Genomic DNA, 17599 nt, shown 5'->3' with positions numbered 1-17599 from the left:
CACTGAGAGGGTAATGGTCTTACACTTACGATGTTCAGCAAGGCAGCACTTGATATTAAAACTCTATGTCCACAGTGAAAAACATGAATGCTTGATGAAAAGTGAGTCTAGGATTTCCAGATGGATTTTAGATCCACTGCTGCCCCCATCTGATGTTCACGCAGTACTGCAACACAAGACCTTCTCATCCACTCTCATTCAACATTAAATGGCAAACATCACAGACATGCCATACAGCAGTGTTTGGATAAATTTTCCCAGTAAACATTATTTTATAATTTACTTTATTACAGTACTGTACATTTAGAGTACATTTTATTGTACTCACCATATAATAAAAAAAAATGTCAAGGTCAATTAAGTTAATAAAATGTCTAGGGTTTTTGGTTGGTTTTTAATTCCACACTGAATTACATTTACCTGGATTATAACTTAGATAATATACTGTACTTGTATAAACAACTTATATATTCTTCCTCATGTAGCTTTCTAATCACCATCTAATATTTCACTGAAACACTAATAGCAAATATAAACTAAATGATTACACATTAAATTACTCATTAATTCATAATCAAGTCCTAATTCATGAATGAATATATAGAATTTATGGTTGTATTTCAATAACACCAACATCTAAAAGAACAAAAACTGAATGTATACATGCTAACATTCATTCATTCATTCATGTGTAAATTCATTCATCTTCAGTAACCGCTTTATTCTGGTCAGCATGGTGGTGGAAACTGAGCCAATCCCAGGAATACACCATGGACAGAATTCCAGTCCGTCACAGGGCACCATGCACACACATTCATATACTCATTTGCACCTAGGGGCAATTTAGCATAGCTAATCTACCTACTGCTTTTGAGAGGTGGGAGGAAACCAGAGAACCCTGAGGAATCCCATGCAGACACAGGGAGAACATGAGAAACTGTCTATAAGGCTTTAATTTATAATGAACTAATAATATATAGCATTAACTTCACAATGTGAGTATTTAAATGATTCAGTTATTAGGAATAATAATCAGTTCCCATCAGTCTCTTGGTGATACTGGACATGATTGAATTCATCCAGGCCTCCATGAAGTGTGTGAGGCCCGGAGTATTCCCTAAATTAATATCCAGCATCCCACAACCCCATAATTTAATCTGAATCCAGTGTGAGTTTTGTGAGCCCACATACATTAATAACACTTTATAAAATACTAAATCAGGATCATGGGGTTATGGGATGATGCAGGGCTGTAGTCAAGACCGTCATTGTCAAGTCCAAGGAGAGGACTAGCAGTGATCAAGACAAGACCGAGCCATAAGGAGGTCAAGGCCAAGTCAAGATCAAGTCCAAATGAAAGCAAGAGAAGTCTGGATTGAGACCTAAAACCATCACATCCTTTTTTGAGGCCAAGCCTTTACTTCAGTTTCATATATGGCGGAAGAAATTGCAAATTGCCTTGAAAATTACCCAGAATCCCACAGAATATTTCCGGACAATAGATTTAGGCATATAATTAAGTCACCATTAGTAGTTTTATTGGGCATATGGAAGCCACTGATATTTGATGTGGCTCTAGTCATAAAAAACGGGGTTCACACTCCAAATCTGTTTATTACAAATAAATATACATTTTATTATTTTACTGCATGATTTGCGAATTCACGACAAAACAAGAAAAAGCATAGTTTCTCACCCTGCCTTTGGTAAACAAGATTTTTTAGCAGCCGATGTCAACCGCCGTTCTTAAATAATTAGTTGAACTTGAACCAATTTTGCTAATTCTGTCAACTAGTTGGCTGTATTTATGTGTTGTGCTAATGACTGGGCTATGTTTTCAAGAACGAATTACTTCTAGTAAAACCTTGCATACAAACATTAGTTTTACAAGACTATATTTAATGAAACCAATGCCCAAGACTAAGACAAATCTAAGTCAATACAGAAAACAGCTCAAGACCGGACTTGAGTCCTACAGCCCTATAGGATGATGGGTATTAATTTTGGGTGATAAAACTCGCTGGCCTACCGTGCTGATGAAAAAGGCCTGGATGGTGATAAAAGTCCATGCCTTTGTCACTGACGAAACAGACTAATAATATGAAGGCACTTTTAATGCCGCATTTGTTTATGATTAATCCACAATGAAATAACAGCTGCTCATGATTAGTTATCTGTAATGTCAATGCTTGTAATGTTTGTAATGTCAAGATGTCATATAAACACGGGTTAAATTGAGTTCACCTTTGGCTTATGTGAACAGCAAGTAGAAACGTGTGAACTCCTCCAGTGCTAAGATTTGACGGAAAGTATAAATCATTACATAGCACACCTGAGAAAATAGTTGTGATGATTCATGTTTCCTTAGAGAGAAATGCTTTCATTTCCAAAATATATGTATACAGTAAAGCTAGTCCTAAAGTGCTGCGTATGTATAGATTTTATCGTTAAAGGAAAATGTTTTCAATTTAAACAATTTACCAATGCTAGGAAAGAAACACAAGGTATATTATTGTGATAAACTAGCTGAAACCCTAACCTGTGGCCACTCAACTGGATTTATCCAGTTTAATTTATTATTTAGTTTAGTTTATTAAAGCCTTAATGCAGGAACAGATTTATCGAAACCTTACTTTAATTACATTTCTATGTTATCCCTGTTAAAGTTTGAATTGTACTGTTCCCACATCACTGACCCCGAAATCACTGGAAGATTATATAATCCAAATCCAACGCCTGGTTATAAAGTATTGTTAAAAGTATTAAAGATTTATATTAATTTTGATTCATATAGTGGGCATAAACTAAACTAAACAAGGAGTGATCAATAGGAAAGGATTTCTATCAGAATTTGTAATGACACAGATTATCATGGATACATTTTTTTTGTGATGAATAACTGAATAATAAACCAACAGCTGAAGGCGTGATATTTTAATGAAGCTAAAAGTAATGGTTTAAAGTAAGTTAGCCAGGATTACCCTCACACGTCTTACCCGTCTGTACATTCCGGGGAAAAAAGAAAGCCCAAAATGTCATAAACACGGGTTAAATTGAGTTGTGGCTTATGTGAACAGCAAGTAGAAACGTGTGTACTCCTTCATTATTAAGCTTTTAATGGCTCAACCATAAAATAACCACAAATCATTGTTCAGGAAATTAGCAAGAATTAAACAAATAGATAAAGGAAGTTAGTATGGGAGCTTTTCCCTTTGATTTCTTTAAATGTTTAAGCCTTGTGGCCCTTGATGGGCTGCATCAGGTGTGGCAGAAAACCGAATAATGACTAATCGTTTAAGAAAAAAAAACATTCCAGAAGATAGTTTTGGAACGTTTTGTACACGCAGACATGTGTTAGTTTGAATTTTACATCAAACATTTTAATCATTATCATGATTTTACCTTTGTGTACAAGACGACTATAGTGAATATAAGTGAATTTCCCTCTTTCTAGCTTTTTCTCCAAACAAACAGTTCACTGCCGCAAAAGTAAACGAGCAAATGGTGGCACAGGAGCTCTCAGAAGTGCATTTGTTTAATTCTCGCTAATTTTCTGACCAATGATGTGTTGTTAAGACCATTAAAATAGTCTTATTAATACTTTCCATTTTGGGCTTGGCCCATTTTTTCCCCAGGAGTATATGTTACTACTACATTAAATAAAATCCCTAAACAAACAAGGATATTTGTTTAAAATAGGCTCTATGTTAAAGAATGTCTTGTTCTGAGGACTTTTTTACTGTAAAAGGGTTATGTCCTCTGAACTTCAAACTCTCGTGACAAGAGGTGTGTCAGAGTGGAAAATCAAAGCTACAAATGGAACACACATCCTCATTCTTGCTGTTTACACTGAGGTTTTAAGTGTGTGGTGTCATGTCAGATATGCTAAGTGATACACAGTTGAGATCCAGTGTAAGAAAGAGTAAGTCATGTGCGTGAGTGAGAGTGTGTGTGTGTGCGTGAGGACCGTGTATCACTGTGGCTCGTGAGTGACTCTTTCCAGCAGCCCCAGCAATTTCCAGTGACAAAAGCGCTCCCCCTCTTTTGCTTCTATCTCTTCATCTGTTTATCCTTTCATCTTGTTCGTCAGTGTGGCCGTCCCACTCTCAAACCCTTCAGCCCCCTCTTTCTCCTCGTCTAACCCAACGCTGCCCACCGTTTTTCACTTGTTTACTTCCTCCTTCACTTCTTCGGTCGTCTTTTCGCGCCGGCCTACTTGCCACTTCATACGTCTGTAACACTTCCTCTGTCCTGAGTGCCATCTTTAAGAAGAGGCTATATGTAAAGAGTCACATAACGTGAACACAGAAATTCACTTTATAAATATTAGATTGTGTCTACAGAAGTGTGCACTTCAACACAGGAAGTGGGCAGCCACTGGGAGGAGGTGTGGGAGGGCACAGTGGAGAGAGGAGGTGAAGGAGAAGAGGGAGGAGAGATGGAGGGAGGAGTGGGGAGCAATTTCCTCACCCCCTTACGTTATCAGTTTGTTCCTCCTTATTGGCCACACTCTGACAGGGGCCGAGAAAGACTGAGAGAGCGGTGTGTGGATGTGTAAAAAGGAAGAGAGAAGGAGAAAACAAGAGATAGAGAGAGAGAGAGAGAGAGAGAGCGAGATATAGAGAAAGAGAGAGAGAGAAAGATAGAGAGAGGGAGAGTTGAAACAAGTGCACACATAAGTATCAGTATGACAAAGACGGCTCCTATAGCAGCGATGGATTACTCCCATTTGTGGTTGCCAGGTATGTGTCTTTGCTTCCTGTGTGGTTACCAGGTTGGACTTTTTTTGGGGTCAGTTATATGCTGAATGTGGTGGGGACAGGACGGGGACAGGACCAATATTTATTGGCCAGCTGTAGGTTTAAGAAGCTTTCCAAATAATTAGTACAAGAAGAGATAGCAAGCAAGTGAGAGAGACAGAGAGATAGATCTAAATGTATTAAAATGTGGGTAAGCCTAATGTATTTGTAAAACATACTTTTTACATTTTAAAGTCTTTTGTATCTTTGCTTATGTTTGGGGTATTAGGCCTCTAATATCAGTCGTAATTATTTGGAAGAGTTTTGATAAACTGCTTATAAATCCTATTAACAAGGATGGTGATTAAGAGTTCCTGTTATAACTGCTACTGGGTTAGATTTTTGGTTTAAATTTACAATTACATTGATTTACGAACTTGTTTAGTTGTGTTCAGTCATGTTGCTCACAAGTAATAAAGGCATGTGTGTTGAGTATGAATGGGTATACATGTATACTGCACACTGCTGACAGTGCAGACTCTTCATTTTGTTGCTGTGGGGAAACCCTTCATGGATCTTTGTAGAGGCCTACAGCAGTGTTTCCCTGTTACAGGGGATTCCAAGTAGGACCTTTGAGGAAGCTAAGAATCCTTAATTGTCCAAAGAACACCCAAAACCCCCTTTTTGTGTGGTAATAGATAGAGTGTGGTAATAAATAGAGATGAGTTTGGAGTTTGTATTGTACGTAATGTTGTAATGTGTATACAGAGAAAGAAATGTGAACACTTTTTTATAAGGAGTGATGGTAGAATTAGTCAAATCCAAAATTAGTAAAACTATAGGCCAAACTCCTTTTATAGGGTGAAAAAAATCTGACAGCTTGATTCTAGGTGAGAGAACCAGTTAACACCATCACTTCTGTGTATGTGTGACTTGATTTAACTGACTAATGCAGTATACCACATCTTTTACAGAAACATATCAAGTGCTACCGTAGTTTTGTGTATGTGTTTGTGAGTGATGACCTGCTTGGTGGTTGTATGCTCTTACAATATTGGAACGTATGCATGTGAGGGAGTAGGAGTTAAGTGTGTTGGAACGCATTTATGTGAGTGTGACAGAGTAGGAGTCGAGTGTGAGTATGTGTGTGGAGGACGCAGTGTTTCCTCTGTCCCTGTCTCTGTACTTCCTCCTCATCTCCAGCACTGAGTCCAAGCTGGACAGTAGACCATACACATACTATGTATTGTGATATGTATACTGTATTTCCAAACCATATAGCATATTATTCATTAACTGCGCAAATGCGCAGAATGATTTATTAAACATGACATTCTAAAAGTGATGAAAGAAAAGTGTGGAAATGTCAATGGTTCCTTAGAGTTTAGAAGATTAGGTTAAACTTTGCAGATGATAACCTTGGCATGCAAATGAATAAAGAGAAAGAACAGAAAGAATGTTAATTATAACTAAATATTTTGATCTAAAATGTTGACTTAAAGCACCAGTCAAATAATTTTTTCCTCTGAAGTATAAGTATCTCTCTGTCTCTCCCCCTCTCTCTCTCTCACACACACACACACACAGACATGCTGAATGTTCTGGTGACATATATGTGGTGTATGATGAAGTGATAATACAAGAAATAGATGTGGCTTTGTATAAACTTAACTGTGTATGAGTGGTGTATGTTTTTTAATATTATGTAGGGGGAACCAAATGTCCCCATGATTATAGTGAGTTTTGGGGCATTTGATTTGTGTTTGGGACATTTGGACATTTGCCTCTTTTACATTTGTATATTTGCACTTAAAAAACTAAAAGAGGTAAAAGATTTCTTTTGCATTACACAGGTAAGGTTAAGTGTAGTCATAGCATTATTTAGCTACTGTAATACATCAGTCAGTAGAAACACCCCACAATGGTAGAATTTGAGCCTATATTTGCAATGTAGAGGAGAAACATTCTACTGGAAGAATATAAGAGTGTTAATATTAGTGTGTTTAGTGGCGTGCAGTAGATTAATAATAGCCTTTCTGACAGTAAGGGTTTGGTTTAGCACATTGTGCTCCCCCCAGCCTGAGGGGAAATAGAGAGGGAAGTGAGAGACAAGCTCTAGACCTCTTATACACATACCCCATCATGTATGTACTCCACAATCACTTCATATGAAACTAGACCACTATCAACAAACACACAATGTGACTGAACTCTGACAAATTATTAGTTAACCAAGTAACATTTAAATTAGTGAGTACTGTAACCCAGAATAATTTACATTAAAATCAGTGTATAGCTAATGACCTCAATACGTCCCTTTCTACTAACGATTTGCTTGTGAAAATGGCTGCCGCACACAATAATATGAGGCATATTTGGAAATTTTGGGATGTTGTTGAGATCCTCTGAGTCAGCATCACAGTCTGCAAACACATACACATATATAAAAAATAATCTGTTTGTGACGTAATCTCAAAATATTGTCCAAAATTCTCTCTAAACCCCAAACTAAGTCAGGACTTCTGCCTTTACTCCGAGTGTGGCCTGAGGACTCAGGGGACAGTGGCGGGGATTTCCTCCAGCCACACTTCCTCCCTTTCCAAAATGATATTTTAATGGAAAAGTGCATTATCTGCAAAAAAAAAAAAAAAAAACATTCAAAAACATTAAGATGACTGACATATCAAGGACAAACGTCCATCAGTGTTAATAGTCTTATCTCCATCATGTGTTGATGTTTGGCTTGTGATGATATAGCAGTATGATGGTGTACAGTAATAAGGAATGCTATAATGGCACACATCAGTACTTAATTCAAATATAGATAGAGCAGATTTTTTTTTTTGCAACAGAGCTCAAGTATAAACACACAGTATTTCTGCATCATTTTGATAACATACTCAAGAGTAATCCGCTTCATTACACCATGACTTTTTCCGTACTGTTTCACTCTTATACCTAGTTCTATGTTTATCACTCACTGCTGTGCACTCCTGGCATCTTCTAGAGCAGCGGTTCTCAAACTGTTTACAAACAGGGACCACTTTAATGTAAAAAAAGTTTCACTGACCTCCTCAGAACAGACTTATTTTACGAACAAACTATTCTAAAAATTAAGCATTTTATTTAAATATGTACAATAATGGTTTTACTATAATTTTGATGATTGCATTTTTTCCATTTAGCTATTTATTGGAGCCAGACAGAGTTTATTATTATTATTATTATTATTATTATTAGTAGTAGTAGTAGTAGTAGTAGTGTTAAATTTTCCACCCATAGACCCATTTTCCTTAGATTACAGATGACATTGTTTATAAGCATAATAACTTTGATAAATGTGAGTAGTGAGTTCTACCACTGAGACAAAATTATAGATTCTCTAGCGTTCTAGAGGACCAGAACCTGGTTTATAAGTGTCAAACAGAGGACCAGGGGTGAATAATACCTTAGTAACTGTACTAAAAGTACTGTTACTATACTTACGTATTATTTTGGTATATTTGTACTTTACTTGAGTATTAGTGAAATTTAATACTTGTACATTACTTAATTACATTTCCAAGAAGAAACGAACTTCATTTTTACTGCTAACATTTTATGTAGACCTTCAAAGTACTCTTTATAAATCAGGAAGGTCTCTTTTTCTCTCATCCAGCCAGTAACTGTACACTATTTAGGCTGATTTTAGCACCCAGTCAAGTTCACCAATCTAGAAAAAACCTATCAAGCATCGTGACAGTTCATCACTGGTCATGACCTTCTCATGTTACACAATGTGGTTAGCACTATAGCTATCTGTGTGTGTCTGAATATGGATAAGCCAACGGACTGGAGCGTGGAACTTAAGGATGAGCGCCCCTGGTCTTACCTCTGTTTCAATATGCTGGAGTAAGCAAAGACTTACAATTAAGGTGTCTCTTTCTTTAGAATGCATCTAAACAACTACATCTAATTAAAAAAAGAATGTACAGGTAAGTTTAGCTAATTTAGTAACATTAACTAGCTATATTTAACTAAGTTTTCTTTGCTAATGCCAGGCTAGACTAGCATTGATGCCAGTAGCTAACATAAATTAACTAGGCAACTAACTTCTTCAGTCTTACGTCAACTTCTATTAAAAAATAAATAAAAAACTTTGAATGGCATATAGCTTTGAAACAAAAGTAATCTTCTAATAGTTTTAGATAAGTAATAAAGTACTTTTTATCATGAAACCATAACATTCATAATTTCACCAGGTAAAGATATTTGCTTTATAGGTTTTAATACTTGAGTACATTTCAGAACAGCAACTCTTCATTTTCACTTTTTTGCCTGAATACTTCCACTTTGAATTGAGGAAGACTTTGACACATTATTTATACTTTCACTTAAGTATAACGTCTAAGAACATTGTCCACTCCTGTGGAGGACCAAGTGTGAAAAAAGGCTCAAATGAGAATCAGTAGTGAAATGTGTGGAAGGATAGTGAAAGACAGCTAGCGGGGTAGGGAAGCGTTTAATATGCAGGTGGCCGATATAATTAGTCAGTCGTTGGGGTTATTTGCATGTATTTCACAAAAGGGAAGTGAGTGTGTCTGTATGAGAAACTACGTTTAAGTTGTGCGTGTGAGAATGTGTGTCTTATGGAGGTGTGTTTATTTTAAACAGAGACCATTTTTATTTCTCAGACTTCATCAAATATATATGTATGCAGAAATTTTACTTCCTCTTGTGGATAGACATAACTTTATTTTAATTATATATAACACAGAGTATGTACTGTTAGAATTGTTCATTCTACACTGTTCTGCATCTAATAATGAGAATCAGGGTATGTTGTGCTATGTAAAATATAAAATCCTTGTTTTTAAATTCTTTATTTCAAACAGTGAAGTAAATACATTTAATTAATTAATTAATTCTGTACACACCTTACTTTATATATCTTACATACACACTTTATTTTACATCTGACTGTACAGTATATGTATTATTTGTCCTTCCAAATATTTTTTCACCTCATTTTAAAATGAAACAAAAAAAAAGTAAATCTTATGTGTAAGTTTGTTTTTGGCCTCAGATAAAGAGCCCATGATGTGACTCCACATGCCCCAAATTAAATACACTATCAATCATTTTAGGACAGCTGTATATGAAATCATTTCCCAAATATGATCTTTTCCTCGACGTCTAACTACAGCAGCACCTCAAGTAATCATACAAGCTAATATCTACAAGATGACTTTAAATTACAAATTACTGCAAAAGCAAGGGCAGTTAAATTCTTCTATCGTTTCTGTCCTTTAAAAAATAGGCAACAATTTTAAAATCTTTTAGTACAATAAAGGTTGTGACACATATAAAATTTTCCTACTGAATAATACTTGTGGTTTAATCATATAAATTATTTATTATCAAGGTATATGTCCACTGTATAGCGCCACATCTCTGCTTGTAATTTTATTGTATGTCCTTTAAGATCAGTACACAAAATGGAAATCCTGTGTAAATGAAACGCCATGGCACGGAATCTGATTTTCTTTATGCCTCAGTGGGAACACAAACTTGAATTGCTCTCTTGAGTTGATGTGCTTCATAAGTGCGTGTGAAATGCACTTGTGTTTTCCCATATCTGCCCATACTTTGCCCCTCTTCGCTGTTATGAGAATTGTGTGTAATTTGGAGTCAGTATGAGATGAGCTCAGGTTTCTTGAGTGTTGTAACTTGGAAACTGGGGATCCATTCTCTTGCTTTGGTTTGCCTTGAGACACTTAAATGGTTTTTCCCTTTCTGTTGTTTTTCTTTCTTTCAAATTACTTCTTTTTGCAGTGACGGTGTTTTTTCTTGGCTTTTAAACTCTCTCTATCATTGCTACCCTTATCTCTGAACAGCAAGTCATTTTTATCTACTGATAACGCTCTTCTTAAAATTCTTCAAGTTTTGACATCTAATTACGCTCTTTGTCTTTCTTCTGTAGATATCAGAATGTCAAAGCCAATAGAGGTCGAAGACTCTCCGATGGAGAATACAGGAGGTATGTTAACGCGCGTGTGTATGTGTGAGTGAGAAAGTCAGTCATGAAGTATGTTAGGTCAGCTGCTGGTTTTGATATTTCATGTCTCTCTCTCTACCTGTGTATCCATTTCAGATTCAGAGAGAAATGGTTCAGACTCCAATAATCAGGTAGGCCTTTATTTTAAAGTAATGGTTTTACTATAATTTTGATGATTGCATTTTTTCCATTTGGCTAACCTGTTTCCTTCCAATAGATTCCGCCAATGAAAATCAGCCCCTTCTCACTCTCTCCAACACTAAGTGCCAACAACAAGGTAAATGACTCACTTGAAACGTGTGTGTTCTTTTTCCCTGCATCTCAGGCTGATTTGCATGTTGATTCACAGATATGTAGAATCATATGTAAGTGTGTATGTGATGTTTGTGCAAAAGCTGAAATCTGATATAAAGCCTAGACACAAAAAAAAAAGATAGATACAAAGGGGACTATGAATCAGGAAATCAGGAAGGAAGAAACCTACGTCAAACCTTAAATCAAAGTACTAATGGCTACAGGACACACTGGAATTCTGGGACATGAATTTAGTCAAGACTAAACTAATCGACACATCCCATGATCAGTAGAACATATAGATTTTGATGAGTGAGTATGTGGTGTGCTGCACACATTGCTTATGTGCATTATGTAACTAATGGTATTTATTTAGTCTGTTTCCTGTTGGAAATTATTTCACTGGATTTGGAATATTCTCATATACTGTAAGCTTGTAGACAAAACTGTAGCCTATAAATGACCATAATGCAAATGCTAAATGAGGTGATTGCAGCGTTGGTACATGTGGATGTGGCAGATGTATTGTTGGAATATTAATAAGCATTGATTATCCAGTGAACAGTAATATAATTGTAAAATTTATTTATATATTTCTGTAAAGCTGCTTTGTGACAATGTCCCTTGTTAAAAGCGTTATACAAATAAAATTGAATTGAATTGAATAAAAATGAGTTTGGTCAGAATAAATAGATTATCTATCTAAAGTAGGTAAAATCAAAACAGCTCCTTTCATTCCCTTTATGAACTGTGTACGCTGGAAGCGCAGTGACATTCTCATAATCCTACATGATTAAATTTCATTTCTATTTTAGTGGTAGAATTTTCTGTCTTCTTGACTGCACTTTTGTGAGTTTCACTCTAGAGCAGTACTTATATCAAGTAATTCCTTGACTCTATGAGAGCAAAACATTTTGGATTTAACTAGTTTTGTATTGACTTTCTTAATTATATGAGGTTCCATGTGTAATTACACATCAGCTGTAATAGTCACATCTGAGTTGTTATTATTTCTAATGGGTAAAATTCAGTCTGTTGTATTTCATCTTAATTGGGGTTAAATATCCTGTAAGTGGTGTGACATTAAGAGTGTACATGCACAGAACTGGGATGTAAGAAATGGGACAAGATTTCTCAGGCAAATATGCTTTTTGTCCACAGAAATGTCCTAAATTTTGCCCAAAGTGTGCAAAAACAACATGGATCCAACATAATTAGCAACCTTAGTGAACAATATTCCTCTCTGACTTATGAAATCTCAATACCTGCACATTCAAATGCTACAGTATTTCTGAGGGAAGGACTCATGTGGTTAAGGCTGATTTTCACAGGATGTTCAATCCTAACAAATCATATGAAATTTGGAACAGTTAACCTCTCTGAAATAGCACGTTTGAACCATGCTAGGTGTGCCTGTAGAAATCATGCAACAAAACTGCTCTTATATAAGATACTTTCAAGCTGAGGAGAACTGAAAGCAAGACCCTAATATGGCCTTGATATATCATGGCCCTGTGATATTGATTGGCCTTGCAAGTTTCCATTGATAACATGGCATCACTGCAGAGTGCTTTTTGAAGCGTGCATAATCGCACATTAAGTCTGAATTCCGAAGAGTGTATCTGAGAGAATGTGCTTGAGATGGTGTACAGCTGCAAAAACAGCTTCCCTTTCCTTCTCAGGCCAAGGTGGAGGAGTGTGGAGAGATGTCTCCAGCTTCAGTTCAGGCCACGCCCACTCAAACACCCCTCTCACACACACAGCTGATGCTGACAGGAAGCCAGCTGGCAGGAGTAAGACACACACAGACACACACACACACTCTTTCTTCACTCTATGGTTGCGATGTCTGTTCAGTCTAGTTCACGCTAAGCTTTCTACCGCCATCATGCTTCCTCACCCAGAATTGAATGTAAGAGTTGTATGTGTATGCAAGAAGACCTAATTAGAAGACTAATATAACATTGATTAGTTATATTCATGAAACAATTTATATCATTTTTACTGATAAATGTAAAGACACATTTCAATATTTACAGAAAGCATTAGAATAAATACCTATAAAGCATAGATTATAGTACTAACCATCTGGACGTTTTAGCGTTAAAAGCATGCATTAGCATTAAATGAAATACTACTGTATATGTGATAATATTTTTAAACAAAAGGAAGGAAATAAGGTGTGAACAAGGGACTTTCAATTTTAGGCCTTTTTTTTCTCAAAAAGCTAAAAACTCTTTTAGTGGGGGACCCAGACATTCAGATCCTACTGTATGCAGCTGTTGGATTTGTGTCTGCTTTTTTTTCTTGCGCTTCTTGCACTTCCAGTTCTTTTTCCTTACTAAAGGATTTCTCCTTTTCTCTTCCCCTGCACTCTCTCTTCCTCTGCTCCTGACTTCCTTCTTGCCTTTTACTGTCTCACTCCAGCTGACTGCTCTCTTGCCCGCTCAGCAGCAGTTGCTCCTCCAGCAAGCGCAGCTTCTGGCCGCAGCCGTGCAGCAGTCACAGGCAGCTCACGCAGCCAATCAGCAGCAAACGCAGCAGCAGCAGCAGGCCAATCAGCAGGCGGCTCTGCCCCAGCTGCAGGGCCAATCAAAGAGTGCTCAGGAGCAAAGTGCTGCTCCTGTCCTGCCCCCTCCTCACCAGCTTACCCTATCTCAACCAATCCAGCTCACTGCCCAGGTACACACAGTCACAGGCTTTCCTTAACCATGTTCTTCTCAGACCCAGTCATCACAAACCCATGTGTTCTGATTTGTCACCTTCCTTGCATCTAACATGCCATTAAGCTCAATAACAACTTTTTATATATGAATAAATAAATCACTTTGCACTCAGCTATAGTCTTGAGAACAGCATTATCACCAGTTAGACTAGACTCTCTTCAGAGCCCTCGTACCAGCGTCTAGTGGGGCAGTGACCAGTTGTTTTCTTAGACTGATTTTGCAGCCACAAGTCTGACTTGTGATCTTGAAGACTCAATCAGTACATTAACCTTCACTAACTTTTAGTGAAACTCACCTATTGTCCTTGTCTTCTTCAGGACATCCAGCAATTGTTGCAGCTGCAGCAGTTGGTCCTCGTCCCGGGGCATCCTTTGCCCTCGCCTGCACAGTTCCTTCTGCCACAGGCACAGCAAGGGCAGCAAGGTGGGATCCTCGCTCTCTGCACTGGATATATACAAGTCTCATTAATACATACCAATTTTCATAAGCACATCTGGAACAGACAAACATTTCTCTGAGACTGTACTGATCAAATTTGATTTTCTTTTTCTCTCTCTCAGGGCTGCTACCGACACCAAATTTGATTCCACTACCTCAGCAAAACCAGGGGGGTCTCCTCACTGCTCCTCCTACGCTCGGTCTTCAAGCACAGGTAAGGCAAGATCTTTAGGCCTGTATACAGACACCAAGCACGAGATGTGCTGGTTAGGTTCATTGTGTCTGTATTTCTCTACCAGAGAGAAAAGGTCATGGAGAGCAGTGTCAGTACGGTGACCCCTGTGACCTCTCATGCCGAGGAGCCAAGTGACCTGGAAGAGCTCGAACAGTTTGCCCGCACCTTTAAACAGAGAAGAATCAAACTTGGATTCACACAGGTAGAATAACACACAAACACACACAATGTGTTGACATAAAAATAATAGAGCTGTATGAAATCCAAAGCAATCACTACCATATTTTATTTATGTATAGTCACATTGTGACCTTGTATGAAATTCCTGCTGGTTAGCAGGGTAGGGGATAGGGGGATAGAAGGATAATGTACTGCAGCTATCAGTACACTAGATGGCAGTAGACAACTAAATCAAGCAGCAAGGAATTCAGCTTTTTCAATCTGTACATTCTGTATTCCAGTGGCAGACTGTTTAGAAACACAACTATTGCTAAACAACCACCTACCTTGCATGGTTTCTACACTTTACATGAGGCAGTATAAAATGATATGTGTATACAGAGCTTTCTTTTTTCAGGATTAATATATAATAAAGTTAAAGATGAAGATTTGCTTTTGTATCCATTTTTTTAAAAAATAAATCCCGGAGTTTGTTAGAGTCCCGGAGTCAGTTTGTTGGACGCAAGTGTGTGCAGGGTAACCTTATAAATGTTCATCTAAGAGCTATCAGTATCGAACAGGAGTTCATATCGGAGTTCATATCACTAGTCACTACGGTGGTGTGAATGCTTTCTTGAATGTCTGTTTAATGGACTGTGTTTGCATAGACCTGTTAGACTAAATGTAAAACCCAGCAAAAATTCGGTTACTTTAAGTCAAAAAAACCCCTGGTTGAAAAAGGAGACAGTTGTATTTAATAGTCCATTCACTTCTTGGAAACTGACAAGATGACAGTTATCTGTATTAGGCAAAAAAAGAGAAATATTCATATATAGTAATTATCAGAACTGAGCACTGCAGTCATTGATCTTGTGACTGTAGGGGGAAATTCCCTAGCCGTCGTCTTTATGTGATGGGGGCCCTCATGGGTCCTGACTAAATTTTCAAAACACGAGACTGCATTTGAACACAACCTAGAACTATGTAGAGAGGTAATCGTCATCCATTTAAACAATTTGTGACATCAAACAAGACAGCAGACTCGGATTGACTTGCCTTTACACTCTTGATTGTGTATTGTAATGGCTACATGTATACTCTCTCTCTCTCTCTCTCTCTCTCTCTCTCTCTGTCTGCAGGGTGATGTGGGACTGGCTATGGGCAAGCTGTATGGGAATGACTTCAGTCAGACCACCATCTCCCGCTTTGAGGCCCTCAATCTCAGCTTTAAGAACATGTGCAAACTCAAACCTCTCCTGGAGAAATGGCTCACCGATGCAGGTAACAGCACCATCACACACCTAAAACACTCGAAGAAATGAAACAGAAGAAATTTAGTTCACTTCACTAATTTATTGTGAACTGACAGTATTAAAGTATAAGGTATAATTAACTACTATGAATTATTCAGTAACTACAGTGAGCTATGTAGTTACAAGAGTGAAGATTGCAAGTTGGGACTCACTGAAAGTTCCTGGAGTTTAAGATGTTGTGTATTAATGAATTTGTGCTAAGCACCTGCTTATTGTAGATGCTTATTGATAATGATATGTATATGACAAAGAGTAAAGTCATATATTGGTTAAAGATGGTTGTTGATCATCTGATTGCTAATTTGTGCAGAGACCATGTCGATGGACAGTACCTTGCCAAGTCCCAGCTCTCTGTCCTCACCGTCTCTGGGCTTTGAGGGCCTGCCTGCCCGTCGCCGCAAGAAACGCACCAGCATCGAGACCAATGTGCGCGTGGCTTTAGAGCGCAGCTTCAGCACGGTGAGACAATGAACATACGAGTAACATTTGGGCAATGTTTAGTGACTTTACTGCAGATCAACGCAGCTCGACCTAAACTAACACTATGTACAAAAATATTTGCTTGATCATGTTATATGCTATGTTCTCACAATCTCACAGTTTTCCCAATCTGATGTTAACAGAAAAGTTGGAATTTATCAAATCTAAGAAAAAAGTGGTGGTTAGAAATGTCCATTGTACGATAACTGTACCATGTTGCTACCACTGAGTGTAAGTGTTTACACGCCCAAAAAGAGGCCAAGAGGTGAAAGCAAAAAAAACCCCAAAAAATATAATTATTATTTTTTTGATGATTCAAAAATATACAGTATATATTTATATATTATATATTAATATCTGTTTTATAAATATTTTTCTTTCTTTAAAAAAAATGTTTTGGATTGTTGTCTTGTTGATAAGCGTACATCTTTTTTTTGGGAAATAAAATTATAAAATAGAGGAATTTTTTTCTTTTGCATTACACAAACATTTCACAATGCATATCTTTTTTTACTGTTTCAAATGTTTAAAGACATATAACACTTATCTGCAGTGGTTTGATCAGGAAAACTGGGGAATAAACAATATTAATTATAATAATTATTTTGAACCTTGAAGGCATGTTAAGAGAACCACTTTTAGTCTTTAGTAGTTTATGAAAACAATGTAATTATTCTGTTTTAGTAACCTTATTCCAATATAGCATAAGGGTGTGACTGTCATAGCCCTGTCACTAAAAGTGTGAGGCATGTTGGGAATGCATAGTAATGTCCCAATTAAACTGTGCTTTTGTGTCACACTCTTTGCACTCAGAACCAGAAGCCTACCTCAGAGGAGATTCTACTCATCGCTGAGCAGCTCAATATGGAGAAGGAGGTGATCCGCGTCTGGTTCTGCAACCGTCGACAGAAAGAGAAACGTATTAACCCCTCCAGTGCCACCCCTCCCCTGCCCAGCCAACCCCAGCCTGCCACACACAAACCCCCCTGCTACAGCCCGCACATGGTACGGCCCAGCCTGATCCTCACACCCACACGCTCACCCCTAATGGCCCTGTGATTGTTTCTCCTGCATGCGCAGATTATACCAGCCTTCTTCTGGCAGGTCGTTCTCCCATAAAATCCTGAACATGGTCTAATCCATTTGTCATTGCTTGCCTTTACCAGATCGTAGTCCAC

At 37.5% G+C, this 17599-nt stretch overlaps 1 protein-coding gene across 8 annotated transcripts in view; it reads left to right on the top strand.

Moving 5' to 3' along the window:
• Positions 1 to 17599, top strand: part of pou2f2a (POU class 2 homeobox 2a) — a 41311-nt gene that overhangs the window by 20416 nt on the left and 3296 nt on the right. For 4 of the 8 annotated variants that reach the window (XM_026940160.3, XM_026940159.3, XM_053236350.1 and 1 more), the window contains exons 2-12: positions 10702 to 10758; positions 10873 to 10907; positions 10994 to 11053; positions 12753 to 12863; positions 13498 to 13752; positions 14114 to 14219; positions 14357 to 14448; positions 14534 to 14671; positions 15768 to 15909; positions 16252 to 16400; positions 17235 to 17426. In XM_026940160.3, coding sequence (XP_026795961.1) covers positions 10702 to 10758; positions 10873 to 10907; positions 10994 to 11053; positions 12753 to 12863; positions 13498 to 13752; positions 14114 to 14219; positions 14357 to 14448; positions 14534 to 14671; positions 15768 to 15909; positions 16252 to 16400; positions 17235 to 17426 — 1337 coding nt within the window. Of the gene's footprint in view, positions 1 to 3791; positions 4743 to 10701; positions 10759 to 10872; positions 10908 to 10993; positions 11054 to 12752; positions 12864 to 13497; positions 13753 to 14113; positions 14220 to 14356; positions 14449 to 14533; positions 14672 to 15767; positions 15910 to 16251; positions 16401 to 17234; positions 17427 to 17599 lie in introns of those variants that run through there. The other 4 variants (XM_034306997.2, XM_026940161.3, XM_034307004.2 and 1 more) reach the window with 4 other exon arrangements.

This window comes from Pangasianodon hypophthalmus, chromosome 1, assembly GCF_027358585.1.
Source record: "Pangasianodon hypophthalmus isolate fPanHyp1 chromosome 1, fPanHyp1.pri, whole genome shotgun sequence".
In the NCBI taxonomy this organism is placed as follows: domain Eukaryota; kingdom Metazoa; phylum Chordata; class Actinopteri; order Siluriformes; family Pangasiidae; genus Pangasianodon; species Pangasianodon hypophthalmus.
The sequence above is the reverse complement of the archived record's forward strand: the minus strand, read 5'-3'. Positions and strand labels throughout refer to the sequence as shown.